The 19182-nt window shown below is 48.8% G+C and overlaps 1 protein-coding gene across 11 annotated transcripts in view; it reads right to left on the bottom strand.

Annotated features, from left to right (window-relative positions):
* PTPRN2 (protein tyrosine phosphatase receptor type N2) overlaps positions 1-19182 on the bottom strand; it is an 809627-nt gene that overhangs the window by 497640 nt on the left and 292805 nt on the right. For all 11 annotated transcript variants that reach the window (XM_042976545.1, XM_042976559.1, XM_042976565.1 and 8 more), the window contains 2 exons: positions 14885-14981; positions 5354-5516 (listed from right to left, as the gene is read on the bottom strand). In XM_042976545.1, the coding sequence (XP_042832479.1) occupies positions 5354-5516; positions 14885-14981 (260 nt within the window). The remainder of the gene's footprint in view (positions 1-5353; positions 5517-14884; positions 14982-19182) is intronic.

The following is a 19182-nucleotide window of genomic DNA, read 5'->3' on the forward strand; positions in this document are numbered from 1 at the left end:
TAAACAATCTCCTTATATCATCATGTATTATGCTTTTTCATATAATGTTGGATTTGCTTGCTAAAATTTATCTATAATTTTTACTTCTATATTTCTGAGGAATAATGATCTAAAGCTTTCTTTTCCTTTATCTTTCTTTGTATGATTTCAATCCTTTGATATTTATTGACTTATTTTATGGTCCAGCACATGATCTATATTGGGAAATATTCTATGTATACTTGAAAATAATGTATATTCAGCAGTTTTTAGATACTATCATTCTATCAATATCAGTCAGGTTAAGTTGTTGATGGTATTGTTCAAATCTTCTATATCCTTAATGTTATTTTACCTATTTGTATAAGAAGTTACTGAGAGAGGAGAGTTAAAATCTCTAAAAATGATTGTAGACTTGCATAATTCTCTTTTTAGTATTCTTGTATTTTTGCTTTATGTATTTGAAGTGCTGACATTAGGCTCATAGAAAAGATTTTATGTCATTTTAATGAATTGATCATTCGGTTGTTATAAAATGCTCTATCTCTGATAATGCTAATTGTCTTGAAGTGTATTGTGATTAATATTAACATCATCACAGCAGCTTTCTGATATTTAGAGTTTCCATTGTGTATATTTTCCATGCTTTTACTTCCAACTTATGTATGTCTTTCTAATATCATGTGTTTTGGCTTTAGTAGAACATAGTTATCTGTTTTCTGTTTTTATTAATTTGAACATCTCTGGGGGTGCCTGAGTGGCTCATTTGGTTAAGTGTCTAACTTTTGGTTTCAGCTCAGGTCATGATCTCTCTGTGTCAGCACAGAGCTTGTTTGGGATTCTCTCCCTCTCTCTCTGCCCCTCCCCTGCTCATGTGCATGTGCACTCCCACTCTCTCTCTCTCAAAATAAATAAATGAGTTTTTTAAAAAGTTAAAAAAAATTGAACATCTCTGCTTTTCATTTGGAGGGCTTAATCCACGTCTATGCTACAATTATCCGTATGGCTGGAGTTAAGTCAACTTTCTTGATATTTGTTTGATAGCCCGCAAGGTGGCAAAAACGTCTGCACAGCCGCGTTGAAAACATCTGATTATGTATTTCCTGTGTTTTATCCAGTCTCTGTTCATTAGAGAGAGGACACTGGACAGAAAAAATAACAAGTTCTAGGTTCTCGTGCAGTCTTTAACACGGAGAACCATCTATCTCAACACAGAAGAAAAAAGCCTAAGCCCAAAATGCCACCAAGTGCTCATGTTCTGAATCAGCTCGTTACTGTTGTGCTGGAGTGGCCGCATGGCAGGGGGGCCGCAGGGTCCAGCACCCCACCCGGGACGCGTGTGAGGGAGAGGCCTGCCCGGATGAACCACAGTGTGTGGCCATCTTGCCGGGGGCGGTTAAGGACTATGCGAGTCGTGCTCGGCAGACAGAGTCAGACGGATGGAGTGTGTGGGGATGCGAGCGCCAGACCCTGTCTCCTGAGATGGATGCCGGTCGTCCTGTGCCTCCGAGGGCCCCAGGGTAGAGTCACAGGCACTGACCCCACAACCTCAGGGCTCTGGAAGGTCACACTCTCGTGCAGAATGGGGAGGCCTGTCCAGATGCTCGGGGTCAGAGTCGCCAGGTAAGTGAGCCGGGGCTGGACGGACTCTGCTGCGAATCCCGCTGACCAGCGTTTGGGGGCTACAGACTCAACCCCCCCAACCTCAGGCCCAATAGGACACTGGGCGGCTCTGGCAGAGTCACTCACCCACCTGGGGGTCACACCCCCAGCCCCAGCTCTGCCACGGCTCCCCTGCCCCCAACACTGCCGGCATAGACCATGTGACAGTCTCAGAGTCCCTGATGTCACACTCTTAGGTTACCCCACAGCAGGTGCGGACAGCAAGGCAGTATGGCAGAGGACCCAGGCCGTCCATGCCCGTCCTTGTCCGAGGAGCAACAACTTCTGTTCTAAACTGACGGTCATCCCAGCGTGTAGCTGAGTGAGGAGATGGCCACGCAGGAGGGGAAACATGGTGCTGGGTTCAGGATGAGCATGAGGCCCCGCGGCACCGGCGGGCACCTGATGAAGCTTCGCCAACACCCTGGGCTCCAGCTTGTGTGCCTTCCTGCTCCGTTTCTGTCCCCGGCACAGAAGGCCGCAGACTGGTTAGGGATGGGCGCCGCTTCCCAGAGAAACGTCGGCAGGTTGCTTTCAAGCTTCTCCTGGGTCTCGGGAACTTGTAAGGACCGTCTTGCCCTTCCTGCCTCCACAACCATTTCTGGGTCCCACACCCAGGGACACGACGCAACGTCTCCATTACAGAAGCCAAGGCTGAGCATGAGGCTTCATGTTCCTTTTGATAAAGATACATCGGGGGACAAAGGAGGAGGACAAACGAGTGATCTCACATTTGTATGTATTCCAGTCTCCCATCCTCGGGACTGGGAGAAGCTGGTTTCCCCAGCACTGCAGAGTAAGTCAACAGGTGAGTCGCTCGGGCTCTGGGCGCTCTGCGGGGCTGGGCACCCAGAGCTCAGCTGCGGTCTCCTCGGGAGACAGGGCTCCCGCAAGAACCAGCAGGCGGTTTCCAGACCTACATTCACTGTGTTTCTGCAGACAGGTTAGGACTAACAATGGCCTGACTCAAGCCTTTGCTGTGACCTCTATGTGCATTGTCTCGCTTCTCCTCACAGTGACTCTAGGACCGTTTTACTGCCCAACTTCACGGCCAAGGACCCGAGGGCAGAGAAGCTGAGCGGCCTCCCTGAGGCCACACGGCACTGGTGGGAACTGGTTCTGAATGCCCTCCAGAGTGTCCAGAATCTCACCCACCATGTCTGGCCCCCGGCCAACACCCAGGAAAAGGTCCTTGACAATTGTACCTCTCACTCCACGGTATCCAGCTGAGCATCTGGCTCATAGAAAGTGCTCAGTCTCAATAAATGAATAAAAAATCTTAAGTTCAACATCTAGAAAAAAGTGTTAAGTGGATCCGGCTCAGACGGGGTTACGGCCCACAATGAGAAGCCGGCCAAGGGTCCAGGCGGGAGTGGGACTGGCCGATTGCAGCGTGGGGGCCGCCCTGCATTATCTTACTCTCTCCTGCTAGGGGCTCGTCTGTGAGGACTGAATCCGTTATGGCAAATGCCACGAACTGGGCAAACACATTCCCACGACCCAGGACAGAAATGTGACTGTGCAGGAGCTCCCAGCAGCCTCTCAAAGTGGCCTGGGGGCTCTGGAACCCCATGGCCTCAGCAGGCGCCCTGGCCGGTGCTAGGACTCCCCACAGGGCCTCTGTATCCCAATGTGACTGTGAAACGAGGGCTGGACGGTGAAGGACCTCGAGGAGGGGCTGACACAAGTAACAGGACCCTAGAGAAGCCCGGACGACAGACGTCCTTTCTCTGGGCTCTGCCCATAAGATGCAGAACTGAACCAACCTTGCACCTCAGCCCACACCTAACTTGACCTCACCTTGCGGGGCCGCAGCCCCAGTTCTGACATGCCCGCTCAGAGTCCACTGCTGTCCTCAGGTGACTCGGGCCTCATCAGCAGTGTGCCCTCGAAAGGACCTTGCATGGGCGCTGCACACACTCTCAGCCCAGGGCGGGCTTTAATCACTTCAGTGGCTTCTTGACAGGAAAATAATTGAAAAGGGGACACACGTTGCATCCCCCATATTTTCTGGGGAAAATCTTCTGAGGAAACCCCAGCAGAGCCTCAGAGGAAAGGGACCTTCAGTCATGCGTCACTCATAGAAAGGAAAATATGTCAAATCCCAGTGGACATAACTAATGTCCAGCAAAAATTGTGCACATCACTGCCAAAACCCAACATGTCCACGATCACCCTGGACTTCAGCACTTTGCCCAAACCCCCTCCTCGGGATGCATGAATGAGGCCCCTGGTTCTGACTGTCCCTGCTGTCTCCAGGTGAGTCAAAATCTGGTAAGTCCAGTTTAACAAGTAGTCATTCTTTTCCATCTAAACAGCTGACATTTGTGATTCTGTCTCTTTAAAATGTCCTTTTGAGCATCCCAGAATGGCTTGAGGGCATGTAGTGTCGGTAGAAAATGAACTTCTACCGAAGAGCACGGCGCCTAGACCCTCCGCACCACACAGGATGCCCACCTAGGGCAGGCGAGCCCAGGATGTAGAGGCTTCCTGAGAGGCAGGCCTGGCAGTGTGACCCCAGCACAGTCCTGGGCTCAAGTGTCCCTTGGGTCCCCTAACCCCAGCACAGTCCCAGGCTCACTAAGCAGGGTGGGGGCCCCCCAGGGTCCCCCTGACCCCAGCACGGTCCTGGGCTCACTCACCAGGATGGGGTGTCCCCTAGATCCCCCTGACCCCAGCACAGTCCCGGGCTCACTCACCAGGATGGGGGCCCCTGGGTCCCCCTGACCCCAGCACAGTCCCGGGCTCACTCAGCAGGATGGGAGCACCCCTGGGCTCCCCTGACCCCAGCACAGTCCCGGGTTCACTCACCAGGATGGGGGCCCCTGGGTCCCCCTGACCCCAGCACAGTCCCGGGCTCACTCAGCAGGATGGGAGCACCCCTGGGCTCCCCTGACCCCAGCACAGTCCTGGGCTCACTCACCAGGATGGGGGCCCCTGGGTCCCCCTGACCCCAGCACAGTCCCGGGCTCACTCAGCAGGATGGGAGCACCCCTGGGCTCCCCTGACCCCAGCACAGTCCCGGGCTCACTCACCAGGATGGGGGCCCCTGGGTCCCCCTGACCCCAGCACAGTCCCGGGCTCACTCAGCAGGATGGGAGCACCCCTGGGCTCCCCTGACCCCAGCACAGTCCCGGGCTCACTCACCAGGATGGGGGCCCCTGGGTCCCCCTGACCCCAGCACAGTCCCGGGCTCACTCAGCAGGATGGGAGCACCCCTGGGCTCCCCTGACCCCAGCACAGTCCCGGGCTCACTCACCAGGACAGCAGGCTCCCCTGGGCCCCCCTGACCCCAACCAAATTCAGGGTCCCGGTTCTGCTCCCTCACAACTGAGCGTCCACTGCTGTAAAGGCGGTAAAGGAGGAAACACCCTCTTTGCTGCCTGTAGGTGCCCTATCTGTATTTGATGGTGGCTTTCTAGAGCGCCCGAGCCTGCTCCAAGGAAGACATCCTGAAGACCTTCACCCCTAAGGGTCCTGGACTGCTGACTGGCTCCGTGTGGACAGTGGGTGGGCAGCCACTGCTGGAGTGTCGTGTGCACCTCTGAGCAGGGTCCAGGAGCATTCTCTGCACACGCCCTGACCGTCCCTGTGCCACATACTAGTCCGGGACTCAGGAGAGAAACCAGGAAATGCCAAAGACTCACACTGGAGAAAAGGGCACGTGGCAGGTGAAAGACACCCTCCCAGACCACGGAGCTCCGAGGCTCACCTGGGCTGACGGCCTGTTGTGCTTTGTGCGGAGGCGCACGTCTGGGGCAACAGCCCGGGACAGGGCCTCCAGGTATGGCAGGTAGCGCTGGACAGCCCTGGCCAGACCACCGTCGTCCTCCAGACTGGACCTCCTGTCCTCATCCACACTCTGCTTCGAGGTTCTGAAACACACAAGAAAACTATGAGCCAGTCGCACATTTGTTTATGTCAATTAGCTGCCTGGCCCTCTGCTCCGCATGACAGAAATGCACGCGGGACGACCCTGGAGCCTGAGCAAGGACACGGGTCTCAGGGCCAGAGGGTGAGGCCCGCCTCCTTGACGCACATTAGCCTTGGACTTGAATCTCTCAGGCGCCCCCCCGAGCCTGGTGTCCTGACGCGTCTCCAAGCCACCGTGGGCACTTGATGAGGGGCCCCTGGAGAGGTCATCGTGGCCTCTCTGAGCACCGGGGTGGGAGGCAAAGGCCAGCAGACGGAAAGCAGCCAGGACTTGCTGCAAGGCCGATCCTAGGAGCAGAGGGCGGGGCTATGCGGCGGGCCCGCAACACGAGAGGCTCACGTGGAAGGGGGTCTGAGGTCTGGGAAGTGGAACAGGCTGGGGAGGAAGGAACACAGGCAGAGGAGGCAAAGGCAAAACCAAGAGCCGAGAACGGGTCTGAGGCCCGAGCCCCGGCTGCCGCGAGTGCAGGCCGAGGCAGCGGAACCGAGAGCCGACCTCGTTACAGACAGGGCAGGTGGGTGTCCCACAGGCGAAGGCTGCTCTCCCCCAGCGACATACAGTAGAAAGAGCCCTGAAATCAAGCCCTCCCTGGTCTCACCGCACCCCAACGCCTCAGCAAACACCCCACATACATGACTGTTCAGATGCAGGGAGCACCTGCCGATGGCTCGCTGCTCACGGCTGCAGAAGAGTGACCCAGAGGTGCCCTCCTGACTCCCGGGGCCCACGAGCGTGCTGGGTCCCAGGGCACAGATGGCACTAGACCCGTGGTCAGCTGACTCTGAGACGGGGGCCTGATCCTGGGTTACCCCGGAGCCCCAGTGTGGCCGCAGGTCCTTAACAGAGGGCGAGGAGGTGGAAGGCGGTGGCGGAGTGATGAGGTTCAGGATGACCTCCAGGAAGGCGGGGAAGAGCGCAAAAGGGAGGAAACAATTCCAGCCCGGCCCTCTTGAAGGGGCCGCCCTGCGACACCACAGGCCTTGGCTCAGGGAGGCCCAGGCTGAGCTTGTGACCCAGGGAACTGCGAGGTGACAGGCGGTCACCGTGTAAGCCACGAGGTCGGTGGTGATCTGTCACAGCAGGAAACTGACGCAGTGCCAAACATTTCTACGCTGGCACTACGGAAGAGCCACGTACGCATCACCATCTGTGTGTGCGGTCCACGCCAGGCACACAGGTTTGCAGCAGGAATGACCGAGAGAAGCTTTCTGCCTTCTTTCCACGTGGCAGCGAGACACAAATGGGGCTTGTTCTGAAGCTAGACGCTGCTTCACGCCCGAGTGCCGGCCAGAAAGGCCGTGGCTGTGTCCAGGAGGGGAGGCCAGGACGAGGCCGGAAATGCAGGCTGACCGATCCAGCACGGATGTGAGAGGCGAGAGGGCAACCGCTGGACTCATGCTCAAAGTCATTAAGAGAACGACCAACTGCCCAGCAGACAGAGGCGTTCTGCACAGGCTGCGCATGACCAGAACCAGAGGCACAGAGGAAGCGACCGGGTAGCACCCCTACCGGCAGGAAGTCAGGGTCACGGGCCTCAACCCATCCAGGAAACTCATCTGGCCCCTCAGTGGCCTCCCGTCCGGATCAGCCCCCAGTCCTCCCATTACCCACAGCCTCCCAGAGCCCTGGCTCTGGAGAGCTGACCTCTGTGCCCACCCATCTCACAGCCTGGACCCGCCGACCGGAACTTCCCAGCCCGCTGACGGCCCTGCTTTGAGCAAAGCAGCCGCCCCCAAAGGGCCACGACGCACCCTAAATGGGGCAGGAGACTAAGCAGCAAGCTCTCTCTTCAGAGACCCCTCTGTGTCGCTGAACTCTCTGATGCCCTGATCCCTGCAAGGAGCTTGTCTGACGATGAGCTCTAACACTGGCACCGTGTATAACGTGGAGAGGCTGAGAACCTCCCAGACCATCAAGTCCAGGTTCCCTCTCCTTAGAAGCTACCTGCCAGTCTGTTTTTCCTCCCACATCACGCTGTCTGCGGCCGGCTTCGCTGCGCCCACTGACACATCTCTGCCAACGGCAACATCACCCACCTGTGCCCCGGCCGTAGCCCACAGGGCTCACTTCTCTTCTCCCTCGTCTCTGTTCCTCACTCGCACATCACACACTCCTTCGGGCCGACCCAGAGACCCCCCAAACCCGTCCACGTCCCCCTCATGTAAGTCACGAGCAGCCGTGCGTGATGGCCCCGGGGGGCCTGTCCCCTCCGTCACCTGGAAGCCATGGGGGCCTCTGGAAAAGTTCACCAGGTCACACCACTAACTGGTAAAAGCCCCAATCACACTCCACTTCCCTGGACATTCACTCACCTCGTAGCTCAGAAACTCCCTCCCAGCCACATCCAACCCGAGGTGTGTTCCACTCATTGCTTATTACATTACCTTCAATTCTTTGTAGCTTTTATCACTGACTGAAATGACCTTCTTTATTTCATATGTACTTTTTGTTGCTACATATCCTCTCACTAGAATGAAAGCTGCTTGAGGGAAGGGGTCGTGTTTCTCTATATTCTTCACGTTCTCTGCTCCAAAGCCCCGAATTTACGCAGAGCCTAACTCAGCAGGCACTGAAAGAGTACGTGTTGACTGAAAGAAAGAACTTGGATACAGACGGTAAATTCTGGGTCGATGCAGAGTTAGCCCAAAACGCTCACATTTCACATTACTAACCTGTTAAATGACACCTTTCCTGTGCAACCTAAAAATTATCACCGAAAGTGAATTCAAGATAACAAAAGTGATCATTGTGGTGTAGTGGGGGGGGGGGGAGAGGGGGGGGGCGTGATCAAATTACTTTTCTTTTGAAAGAAAAGTGTCTCATTTTAGATTATAGAAGACATCATACTCCCAGTCTGTTAGGCCTCCTTGACAACCACAAATACTGTTTGTGTAGAAAGAACCAGACACGTTTCCCATGGCAACTGTATATAACCTCAAATTGTGCTCTCTGTAGTGGATGTTCAATAAATGTGGCAGCTGATTTTTGAATAATAAGTAATTATAAGCAATTATAAGCTCTGACATTTACATAGCCACATATGTGGGTGGGTTTTTTTTGCTACTAAATGCATTTGACCTTCATGTAAGTAAATACCGGTTTTTTAAATTTGTATTTTTTTAATTATCTGCCAGAAGTACCCTTGACGTTGAACAAGAATATCCCAGACTGCTGGAAAGCGGGTAGAGCTCACACAATGTCAACATGAGGTTTAGAAAAACAGCACCCAGGAAGGGCATAGACTCATCTGCTGTTTTTTCCATTTCTTCCCATCCTTTCTGTGCTGACTTTTGTATTTGGAGAGACTTTGCTTTTAAGTAATCATTTAATTCTCACTTTTATTTGTAAGTGCACCAACTATGAGAAAGTTTTGTGGTAATTCTAGAAATAAGGCATTTTGATATGTAAACAGAATAGCCATCAGTTCTGCAAGCACAGGGTTGAGGCCGTAAGCCCCAGGGGCGCCTGGGTGGCTCAGTGGGTTGAGCGTCCGACTTAGGTTCAGGTCATGATCTCACGGTTTATGAGTTCAAGTCCCACATCAGGCTCCGTGCTGACAGTGCAGACTGTCAGCATGAGAGAGGCAGAGAGAGTGGCTTGTGCTTTCTCTCTCTCATAAAATGAATAAGCTTAAAAAATTTTAAAAAAGAAAGAAAGGCCATAAACCCAGGAGAAGGGGGAACAGAGCTCAAGGCCTGAGAATGCGTCAACTTCCCCCATTCAGGGCCCTGTGTCTACACGTGTCTATATGTCTGTGTTTGTGTGTGTGTGTGTGCCTTTCTGGTGCATCCGTGTGTGTGTGTGCATGCCTGTGTGCATCTGTGTGTGTGTCTACCTTTGTGTGTCTGGTCTGTGTATATGTCTTGCAGGCTGGGTGAGGTTGAGTTACAGCAAATAAAATGCTCAATTTGTTAGTAGCCATTTACACTTTTAGTGACCAGGAAGCAGTGTCTTAAGTATTTTACAGAAACATGACAGTTTGTTACTTATATGTGGGTCTTCAGGGTGATTTTGACACACTTCAGGAAATGTATTGGGGTTTTAGGTGGGTGTGTGACTCATTCTAGACTTCCCACTTATAGGAATGGAGAACAGGATCCTGGCTAGGTTTTTCACATAGAAATTCTGGTTTTCAAGAATGGATCATTAATGTTGGTGTGGTATTTGTACATATTTCATAAAAACTAGGACTTAACAGAAAATCCTCTTGTTTGCGTTTAATTGCCTCAATTGACAAAGTTGTCCTGCTTTTATTTCTGATGCCTTTTCAAGCTACACCATAGTGAACCTCACAGGTGATAAGGACTTCATGGTACTTTGACCTCAAACCATGGCTGGCGTCTCCTCGGCCATTATTGAAGGGAGGAAATATGTTCTATGACGTCGACATGTATTTTAACTGAAGTCGATTCACTTCTCTGGCAGTTTGTCTTTCTCCGTCACGAATTGCTAACCTCGTAAAAGTGCCTTTCGGTTGTCTTGTTCATCCTCCTGGAATGTCTGTTGCCAGTGGGTTTGTCTGTGATGCTGTAATATGTTACAGTGAAGAGTCTGCCGTCACTACGTGGGGCAAGCCTGGAGCAGCGAACTTGCAAATGGGCTTAGCCTGGCATTCAGCTCGAAGTCGGTCAAAACTTTGTAAGTATACATTTTCCACTTCTAAAAGATCAAACACACTTTACATTTAGGACTCCAGTATTTTCTTCTTTCTCACATGCATGCACAGACCTTCAGGCTCCAAATAATGTAAGATTTAGAATGTAAGATTTTAGAATAATGTAAAATTTAGAAAATTTGCTAAAAAAAAAAAAAAAAAGCCCAGACTAGGAACGAAATCTTTACAGGGAGCAGGCAGTGAGCCTTGTTCTCACTCCTTTCGTGTGAGTCGTGGTAGCTACTGAGAAACCACCTTTTCACTCTTCACGTAGAAGCCTCGTGACCACCTGACACAATGCTCCCGGGCAGTCTTGTGTGACTCACCAGAGCTCCACACAGGCCGCGGGCCTCCTGCTCACCTCCTCTGGCTCTCAGGAGAACCAGCAAAGGGCAGGCTCAGATTCCTGCGTTCTCAGTGACCCCGCACGCTTCCCCTCCGTTCCTTACGTCCGGCATCTAATTACTGATGGGCCTACTTTCTGGGTTTCACATGCAGTGCTTACTGTGGGCAGCACAGAAGCAGGGCTGGGCTTCCTGAAGGTGATTCTAAACCATCCAGGCAAGTTAATCTCTCTGAAGGTTAATTGTCTTGTATGAAGCATGCCAAGTATATCTCACTGGCCAATTGTGGATACTGACAAATCTATCAAGTGTAGAATGCTCTAGAAATGCCCTATGGAATGAAGAAAGTGAGGAAGGATTCTTGGTTGGTGTGGTTACCCACATAATAGTTCAAAAGTGTCAGTAGATCATTCATTCTGTCTTTCCTTCACTGATTCAATAGTGACCACATGTCAACCTGGTAAAAGGCACGTGCCAGGTGCTGGGGGTCCCTGGGTCAGAAGAAGCGCCTAGAGAGGCGACAAGGGAAAGAAGGCAGAAGCGTAATAAGGTGGAAGATACCGATTTCTTCACCAATAATGATAGAAACTTGCACTTTAAAAATATCTGCAAACCAAGAAGGTGATGGTCACAACACTACAGACAACAAAAGCAAACAGTTCGCACTCCACAGAGGAAATGGGAGCAGGCAGGGACAGCAGGGCCTTCACCGAGCTGTCCAGGGGGCTGCAAAAGTGCCGACTGACGTTCAGGAAATCCACGTGTAAAATAGAGAAAGTCCAAAGGGTGAAATTTTAAAGGACAGCCAGATCAATTAGGCAGCGAATGAAAAAGAAAAAGCAGGAATGGCAATACTAATTTTAGAAAAATGGAATCCAAGACAAAAACCATTAAAGTCAACAAAGGCACCCTTTGGAAGTGACCATGGGTACAGCGATCACCAATAGAGATGTAATGCAGCAGCCTTTATGTGCCCAAAAGTCAGAGCCTCAGTGTTTAAGGGAAATATATTAACAACGAAAGGAAAATTTACAGAAACAGTTTTGTCTGAGAAATTTCAGTAAGTCAAATAGAATTAAGGACATATTATAAACTATATAGAATCATCAACTATATGTAAAAAACCTGTACCCTGCAAATAGTGGGTATGATATCTTTATCCATTGAAAATTAATAACACGATGGTATAAAATAGGCCACAGAGAAAACCTCAAAATCTCCAGAAACTAAAAGCTGAACAGGTCACATTGTCTGACTAAAATGAAATAAACTAAGTGCTAATTTCAAGTTTAAAAACAATATAAACATGAAAAACCAGGCACTAGCTACTTCCAAAAGGTACAAAATTACAGTGACAGATGATTTAGAGCAAAAGCAAACAAGTAGACGTCAGTCACAGGATGGGACGAAAACTATGTTCCAAAGCGAATGCACACATTTTTGTAATTTCATTACTTTCTAAAAAAATGAGTAAGTAGAAACATGAAAAAAAGTTGAACTCAAGAAGCTTTATAAAAAACAAGTCTAAGGGTTCTGGGATGCTCAGTTAAGCGTCCAGCTCTTGACTTCGGCTCAGGTCACGATCTCACGGTTTGTGAGTTCAAGCCCCACATCGGGGTCTGTGCGGACAGCATGCAGCCTGCTTGGGATTCTCTCTCTCCCTCTCTCTCTGCCCCTCCCCCACTCATGTGTGCACATGCATGCTCTCTCTCCCTCTCAAAGTAAATAAATAACCATTTTAAAGAAAGTAAGTGTAAGGACAGTAAGAAAATCCAAGAGATAAGTAATTTTAAAAATCATGTTAAAAGTGTGAAAAAAAATTATGCTAAAAATGAGAAGAGTGACCACTACCTACATGTTGAATGGATTTTTAAACTATAATCCAATTCTATGTATCACAAGTTAACAAATGTGGAAGTCCCTGTGAAAACGATGATAGCTCTCTGCAAAAATACAAATGCCTCAATTTTACACAAGAGAAACTGTGAGCATATTTTACCAATAGTCTGGGAAGACAATGAAGTGTTATGAGATATACCTACAGAGAAAGATTATTAAAAAGTACGTACACTGGTCAACAGATCATCTCAATGCTAAAGAGAGTTTGCAGAAAGTTTTGAAAAGAGGGAAAAGTACTGTCTGTACCATGGTGACCGTCTGACCGTGACCCTCGCTGCAAGGAGGCGGGAGCCAGACGATGGCAGGAATCCGTGCCTCTATTCTGCTGCTGAGACTGTCTGTCAGGCAGAGTGCCATCAGGAAACAGACTGGACCCTGAAGCAGGATGTCCGTGTAACTGAACAAGGCACTGTTTACAGGACTGAGAGGCACAACAGAGATGACCCTGGCGAACCACCAGACCAACAGGAGGGAGGAGACGCGCTGCCCAGGTCCCGCTGCCATCCTGACCCCCTCTTCTCTGCCCTCTAAGCTGGGCTGAATCCCACTGGCCAAACCCAGACCCAGCCTGAGGACACGGGCACCTACTGACACAGCCTAGGAACACCGTCCCTCAGGGGCCAGAGCCAGGGGTGAGACAGACAGGAATGTGGAGAACGTCCCATCAAGTCCTCCGAAAATAGGGCTCTGCTGGTAGAGCTGGGATGATTGGTTTACTTAGGTTCAACACTCTCAAAGACAGAGATTAAAAATCCAGCCTAGAGAGAGCTAAGGGCACTCTGTTGTCATTAGCAACTCTACTGGTGTCATCTACGGTACAGACCAAAAAGATACCTCTACAAGACGGGATACGTGAAAGGTTACTAGCCTCAAATATAAAGGCTCTACACTGAAAGAAACAAAACAGAAAAATAAAAAAATACTTTTCAAATGGGCAAGGATCATGCATAGGAAATCCACAAAGAAGAAAATTCCAATCTCTAATATGAATATTTTTAAACTTTTAATCTTATTTATTAAAAAGCAACAAAGATAAGGTGTCGCTTTTCATAATAAAGCTGGCAATTTTTGCAAATGACAATACTGACATTGGTAAGAAGGTGGTCATCCAGGTGTCTGTTCAACAGCCTCACCTCGTCTGCAAACGTAGGTCTTTGGGTGATGCTGTGCTCTGGTCTTTCTCTCACCTCAGCTGTCCAAGGAGTTACCCTTTGCTCATGGTGGAGTTCAAGGTTACCTGGCACAGTGCCCCTCATCTTAGTGAAGTTCAATCTTCACTAGGAAGGAAGGAGCAGTGGGCAGCACTGAAATGCCCAAGGGCAATTTAAAGACAAGTGCAAAGAGTATGAAGTCATCTAAAACAAAAATGGAAATTCAAGATAGCTTGACTTTGGTTTTTGGTTGTTTTTTCTTACAGAGAAGTCTTACACACACTCACAGACTCTAATGGCATATTCTCTCTGACAAAGGAGGGCTTCAAGGTTGACAGCTGGGCGCAGGACATAGAAGGACACATTTTCCACCTAAAGAAACTCCTAGTCTGGCTGGAGAAGAGCTAACATGGGAACGTGTTTTCAGTGTGCACAAGTCCTTTACACGTGCTCACTCACCTAATCTCCCTGGATTCGGAAATGAACTTCTTGGTGGCTTAGCTCCTTCACTTATTAGAGGAACATGAGCTAAAGGCACATGCCCACGTTTCTGTGTAACTGAGATTTTCCTAACTGAACTTTCAAATAGTCTCTTTCTTTGGGAAGAAAAAAGGACTTTCCCAACTTCCCTAAGCCTTTGGGAAAGGGCCTTTTCACTTTTTATACACTTGAAGAATATATAGTTCAATGGCTGAGGGATGAGACAATCCCAGCTGGCTCACTGTGGCCTGTCTGCTTTGGGCTAAGTCTCCAACTTCTTGTGTCCCACTTTCCTTCCCTGCAAGGGTACGTGGGAGACTAGGAGCCCTCACGGTGCGCCGCGAGGAGGCGATGAGATGTTGCAGAGTGAAACACTCAGCGCAGCACTGCTAGGCTCTGGCAGTGGGAAAACTTCCAGGATTTAATTTTGCTTTTTGTACTAAAGAGAACATAAATTCTTACTGGGAAATGAGAAATCTTGACTTCTCTGCTTCCAACCAAGGCTCTGAAGATGCAGGGCTTTCCAAGGGTCTTGGGAAAGGGACAGGGCCCTTGGGAGGTCTGTCAACGAGGACAGCCCCTGGCTAGAGGGTTACGCCAATGCATCTGGCTCCACTGGGCTAGGACACAGAGGAAAGGAAAGCACCTATCTGCTCCGTATTGGACTTCTCCAACTCTCTGGTCCCTCTACACCCAAAAGACAATAGGTTCAAACAAAAACAAGCTTGATGGACGCTGGCCGTGGCCAGAGAGCAAGGAGACATAAACCGCATCTACTTACCTGGCTGTGCTGGAGGCGTCCAGATGTTGCGGGGAGGGAAGGTTCAAGAGTTCCTGGGCCATCACGTGCTGGGTGTAGTCATCCTGCCATGTGAAGCCTGGGGACAGATGCAAAAGCTGCATTATCAACGTGGAAGGTGAGCAAAGCTCTTGTTTCAGTCACAGGAGAAACTGCTGCTGTTTCCAAGTTTTCCCGCAATGCCAAGGCGCTCACTGCGGTTTACTAATAAGGTCTTTTCCTTCTAGAAATCCCCGCCTTCTGAGACATCTAGACCAGAAACATGATGGGTGCTTTGCCAGATGAAAAACACTAGGCGCAGTGGTGGTGTGGCTGGACAGCAAGGCGCCCTTGAACCAGGAGCACATTTCACGGATTTGTCCCCAGCAAAAGATGCAGACTTTCTCATGGAAAGGTCCTGGTCGTAGCAAAGACATTCTCGACCCAAATGTGCACACGTTTACCCACCACTCATCCGCCCTCCTGCTCCTCACCGCCACGTCTCGGGCTCCTTGGAGCTCCAGCCTGCCTAAGAGCCACACGTTTGTAATGAAATAAGGGTACTGTTACTCTGAAGGCAATTATCATGGGGCCTAATGTGCTGTATCTGGGAGCCAATTACATTATATTTATACTCAAATGTTATGACAAAGAGCTTTATAACAAGAGCGAAGTAGTTATGAAGGCAAAATGCATGTGATTATGCATTAATTACATGCACTGCAGATCACATGATAATTATGCTCAGAATTACCAAATAACTCCCAAGAATAATTATTATGCAATTTGTACATTTTAGATCTTATGGTAACACTTTAGCACTTAGAACTACCCCATGCAATTATCCATAATTATCTAATCACTAAATATCATGTAATTACAGAGATATATTTTTATGCCCTGTTCAAAAACACATTACCAAAATCTTCAAATCAGGACGGCTCTGTGCCTGTTTATGTGTGTGTGTGAGTATGGTACAGGGAGGTCCAGAACTTGCTGAGAACCACATGTTCTGGGGAATAAAAAGGGCTCAGCAGATATAAGCTGCCTTCATGAACACACTTGAATTCTTTTTTCAAATGCAAATCTAACATTTTTTTTCATTTACAAATGGCAAGATTCAAACAGTTGGAACACTTCTGAATCTCAAAAGGCTCTATGGCATTACCCAAAGGGGAAGCTGATGGGAAAACTCACCAAACTGGCCAGCCTCTAATGGCAGCTTGTTCTAAGCAGCCCTGTTTGAATATAGCATTTAGAGAATGGGTCGCTGCAGGGAGACGGAGCCCCATAGTCACCGTTACCCTTACTTCAGGATGAAATGTACTTAATAATAAGCAAGCATCTTCCACTTGCCAAAAGCAACTAAAAAAACCACCCATATGAAGTGTATGCTTATGTGGCTATTAACCGTTGCTTCATTCCTGGGAGGATTCTCAAATGAAAGCACACTTGTAATATTAGCATAGTATCTAGCACTGTGAATTGAGAAAGTAAGCATAGTTTAACCATGCCATCCCCAAAAGGGTGGTCTTAATACCTATCCGGAAACAAACAAATAAAGAGCACAAAAGGAACTTCCCATAAAAATTTTTCATTTGTAAAATTTAAAATAACGAAACTTCGAATGTATTTTTTAATCTAAAGAGCACAAGTGCTCGCCTCGGCAGCACACATACTAAACAGCACAAGAGCCTGAGCCAGTTCAATTCTGGGGTCTGTAAGGAGGGCTCAATCACAACAGTCGGCCAACTGATAAAGGTGATCCATACAGGTAATCTCAGGGAGACCCGGAACCCCTAGACTGACTTCTAAGCTTTCCTGGGAGCAGGCAGAAACTGGACACTTGGATACAAAACCAAAGCAATGCATACATTAGGGCATTAGACATTCTCTCTGAACTCCTCTCAAGGCTACTGAGAAGACAAAACCCTAGGAAGAGCTGACTGCTTCCAGGGAGACGGAGAAGACACATTCTTCCTACCCCTCCCACTAGGCACAACTAAAACCCTGCAGATTATATGCACAGGAGGCTACGAGGGGTGGGCGGAAGACAGACTTCTGCAGTCCTAGGGAATCTGAGGAACCACACCTGTGGGGCTCCCTGGGCTGTCCTTTGGCCTTATGCACCTCACACTGGAGCTGCGTCAGCCAGCAACCCGGGAGCACCAAGTGTAGGTGAAGCCCCGACTGAGGTCACCTCTCCCCAGCCAGAGGCCCAGGAAGGGGGCTACTTGGCACATTTTAGACAACAGCAGCTCCACTCTCATCAAACACTGCCAAAAACAGCACAGCACAGCCTGTACCCATGCCAACAAAGGCCAAGAGGCAGCCTGGGTGTCCTCCCTTATGAAGCTGGAACAAGGCCAATGACCCCCCCCCCAACTCTGCCGGGTTGGCAAAGCAGCCACGTAGGGAGCAGGTGGTACCCCTACCCCATGTCAGTGGAGACCACATAGGGAGTTCAAACTCCCACCCACCCACCCCGCCCAGCACATGGACTAGACCCCTCAGCACAGATGTCAGCAGAAGCCTAGTGGTAAACCGGGACTCCCACCCCCATGTTAGTAACAGAGACCCCTCACTCACCTTGGCAGAGCAGTGTCAGAAAAAGCTGTTAAAATGCAAGGCTTAGGGGTGCTTGAGTGACTCATTCAGTTAAGCGTCTGGCTCTTGATTTCACCTCAGGTCATGATCTCACACTTCATGAGTTTGAGCCCTGCATCAGGCTCCTCACAGGCAGGGCAGAGCCTGTTTGGGATTCTCTCTCTGTCCCTCCCCTGCTTGTGTTCTCTCTCTCTCTCTCTCTCTCTCAAAATAAATAAATAGAATCTTAAAAAAACAACAACACAAAGCTTAAGTGAGATCCACAGTCTCATAATATAGTACGAAAGTGTTCAGGTTTCAACAGAAAATCACTACTCATACCAAAAACCAGGAAGATCTCATCTATAGACCCTAACGCTGAGGCTTGAAGTATTAGCTTTACCTACCAAAGATTGTAAAGCGGTCATAATAAAAATGCTTCAATGAACAATTATGAACATACTTGAAAGAAATGAAAAACTAGAAGCCTTAGCAAAGACATAGAAAGTCTCAGCAAATAAATAAATATAAAAAGAGCCAAAAAGAGCCAAATGGAAATACTATAACTGAAAAATACACAAACCAAAATAAACAGCTCAGGGGATGCACTGAATAGAAGGATGAGGGATAGAGGAGAGAGTCAGTAAGCTAGATAGGAGAACAACAGAAATCATCCAATTCCAACAACAGGGAGAAAACAGTCTAAAAAAAAAAAAAAAAAAAAAGGACAGAGCCTCAGGGAGTGTGGGGCTATAACAAAAGATCTAACATTCATACTATCAGAGTTCCAGAAGGGGAAAAAAAGAAGGTGGGGCTGAAAGGGCATTCAAAAACTTGATGTCTGAAAATTTCTCCAGTTTGGCAAGAGATATAAACCTAAAGATTCACAAAGCTGAGCACCCTAAACAGGGTAAGCCCAAATCTCCTCCAAGACACATGGTTAAAATTCTGAAAACTAAATTCAAAGACAAAATCTTAACAGCAGCCAGGGGAAAATGACACTTTACCTATGAGGGAAACACAATCCGAGCAAAAAGGATTTCCCATCAGAAACCACAGAGGCCACAAGGAAATTGCACAACATTCTCCAAGTGCCGGAAGAAAAAAACCATCAGCCCCAAATCCCAAAAATCTACCAATCCAGAGACCCATCAAAAATATCCTTCAGGAGGGGTGGGTTCCTGGTGGCTCTGTCAGTTAAGTGTCCGACTCTGGATTTTAGCTCGGGTCATGATCTCATGGTTCGTGGAATCAAGCCCTGTGTCAGGCTCTGACAGTGCAGAGCCTGCTTGGGATTTTCTGTCTCCCTCTCTCTCTGCCCCTCCCCTGCACTCTCTCACACACACACACACACACACTCTCTCTCTCTCTCTCAAAGATAAATAAACATTAAATATATATATATATATATATCTCCATCCATCCTTCAGGAATGACAGGGAAAATTAAGACATTCTCAAAAAAGGGAAAAAGAGAGCATTTTTTATAGCAGACTTGACCTAAAACAACTGCTAAATGAATGTATTTAAATACAAAGGCAAAAACAGAAGAAGGAACCTTGGAACATCAGGAAGGAGAAAAGAATGTGAAAAGTGAAAGTGACTAGTTTTCCTTCTCTGGAATTTTATATATTATGTTTGACAGTTGAGACAGACATGATAACACTGTCTGTTGTGCTTCTAAATGTATGTAGAGGAAATATTTAAGATAATTAT

Source organism: Panthera tigris, chromosome A2 (assembly GCF_018350195.1).
Source record: "Panthera tigris isolate Pti1 chromosome A2, P.tigris_Pti1_mat1.1, whole genome shotgun sequence".
Lineage (NCBI taxonomy): Eukaryota > Metazoa > Chordata > Mammalia > Carnivora > Felidae > Panthera > Panthera tigris.